The sequence below is a fragment of the Parus major genome, unplaced genomic scaffold (assembly GCF_001522545.3).
Source record: "Parus major isolate Abel unplaced genomic scaffold, Parus_major1.1 Scaffold246, whole genome shotgun sequence".
In the NCBI taxonomy this organism is placed as follows: Eukaryota; Metazoa; Chordata; class Aves; order Passeriformes; family Paridae; genus Parus; species Parus major.
Genome location: NW_015379264.1, coordinates 130,439 through 132,478, shown reverse-complemented (window position 1 = coordinate 132,478; position 2,040 = coordinate 130,439). Strand labels below are relative to the sequence as shown.

General features: G+C 63.4%; 1 protein-coding gene across 1 annotated transcript in view; it reads right to left on the bottom strand.

Moving 5' to 3' along the window:
* Positions 1–298: 298 nt before the first annotated feature.
* Positions 299–2,040, bottom strand: part of DDR2 (discoidin domain receptor tyrosine kinase 2) — a 12,329-nt gene continuing 10,587 nt past the window's right edge. The window contains exon 17 of the mRNA XM_015615745.3: positions 299–1,725. Within this exon, the coding sequence (XP_015471231.1) occupies positions 1,588–1,725 (138 nt within the window). The 3' untranslated portion in view covers positions 299–1,587. The remainder of the gene's footprint in view (positions 1,726–2,040) is intronic.

Sequence of the window (2,040 nt, the reverse complement as noted above, 5' to 3'; positions counted from 1 at the left end):
CTCTGCAGGGCACAGAACACTGCACAGCCCACCACCCCTGCCCTGCCCTGTCCCACACCCACGGTCCTGCCCCGCTCCTGCTGCTGGACACGTCCTGACACGGATGCTGAGCCTCAGAGCATCCTCCCTCCCAGCGGCTGGGATGGACAGCGAGTGTGGGAGCGCCAGCCGGTCTCTCGATCATCCTTGCTCCAGCTCTCAGGCTGTTCCCACCCCGCAGCCCGGGCACACAGGGCAGCTCCAGAGCCCCCAGCCCCGGGGAGCCTGCAGAAGCGCCACAAGGAAACCACGCAGGCGATTCACGTACCGAGTGTCTCTTCAGCGGGTTCGCCCCTACACACAGGTGCATCTACTGATATACACATGCCTTAGCCACGGGATACAGGGAACTGTGCCACGCGCGCCTGCTGCTGCTGAACTAACGAGTACAGAAGTGTGGGGGGCTCCCTGGACCCTCCAAGTCCACAGTTCCTCCTGCCCAGCCGCGGGAGGGTGTGGGGCGTGGTGGGTAACCTGCCAGGACACACGGCTTCGGCACCTGCCCGCTTTGCTCAGGATGCTGCCGGGTCCGGGAGGACGGACCGGTGCCAGAATGCCGAGGGGTGCTCAGGGTGGCAGAGCCCAGCCCAGCGCCTTCAGCTGGACTGTGATGCCAGGCTGAGAGCCAGGAGAGCTGGAGTGCCCTGCTCCATGCCTCTGGGGTTACTGCAGGCACGGGCATCAGGCAGCTGCCAATGAAACTCTGCTCGTGTGTTCCTCTCCTGGCTGATGAAGATGTGGGTTAACCCTGGGGGAGGACGACCTGGAGATTTCCCCATGGAAGTAAAAGGTGCTGGCATCCTGCTGCCAGCTGCCGTGCACCGCCCATGGGGCATCCAAAACGCGTTTCTTGGGCAGCTGAGCTGCCCTGGAGTGGCTGTGGTGGGTGAGGGAATGTCCCCTCGGCACAGGATGCCCGCTCCTCCCTGGCTGCACACTCCAGCTGCTGGGTGCACCCCCAGTCTTCTCCCTGTGCAGCCGGGGCTGGGCAGCAGGGAGGGCGCTTGCTGCCTCTCCATCAGGCATGTCCAAAGCCCCAAATGTCCGTGGAGTCTTTGTTTTCACCCTGTGAGTGCACAGCCCACCGAGAGCAGCTCCCAGCTCCTCCTGAAGCGGGTGGTGGCTGCCGGTCTGTCCCTGCTCGGGCGGGCACACACCCGCACACATCCCTTCCCCAGGCGCCTGCCCTGCGTGTGGGCTGAGCTCCCTCACCGAGAAAGTCCAGCTGAATTCGTCCCCTCCAGCTGGGGAAGAGGAGCCGCTCAGTCCCGGTCCTTGTCACCAGGAGCACGCTGCATCAATAAATAACCCTCAGCCAAGGCCGCGCTGCTCCCGGGCTCGGGTCTCGGGGAAGCGGGAGCTCTGAGCCGTCCCACGCCGTGGGGCTTTGCTGTCCTTGGGGGTCTCCTCTGAGGCCTCACTGCACAACGAGAACACGAGCAGCTGCTCGGGGTTTATGGCTAAGTCCGAGTGGAGTGGCTTTGGTTTGCATCTGGGGCTCCTCTGGGGACAGGGAAGGATGGGGACCAGGATCGCGGGAGCCGAGGCTCATTCCTCACTGCCTGAGTCCTGGAGAAGGCGATGGATGTCCTGGAAGGAGGGACGATCTTTAGTGTCCCGTCTCCAGCAGCTGAGCATTAGCTTATAGACTGAGTCAGGGCATAGCACGGGCTGGGGAAGGTAGGTCTGCAACACAAAAGGCAAAAATGGCAAAGAGAGAATTACTGCCACAGAACCCGATGTGCAGAGTGCTCCTGGACAGCCCCGTTTCTCAGGGTGGCCCGTGTCTGCATGGCCCGGGGCGGGGGCTGCGCTGCCGTGAGCCCAGGGGCAGGGTGACCCCCAGATGGCACAGTGATGGGGCAGTTTGCTCCTCCCTCCCAGAGGAGATCCTGTCCCACAGCTGCCTCACAGCCAAGCTCACCACCTGGTCACCTTAAAGTGTCCCAGGTGCATCACTGGCCCTCTTGTCCCATCCCACCCCATCCCATCCCATCCCAT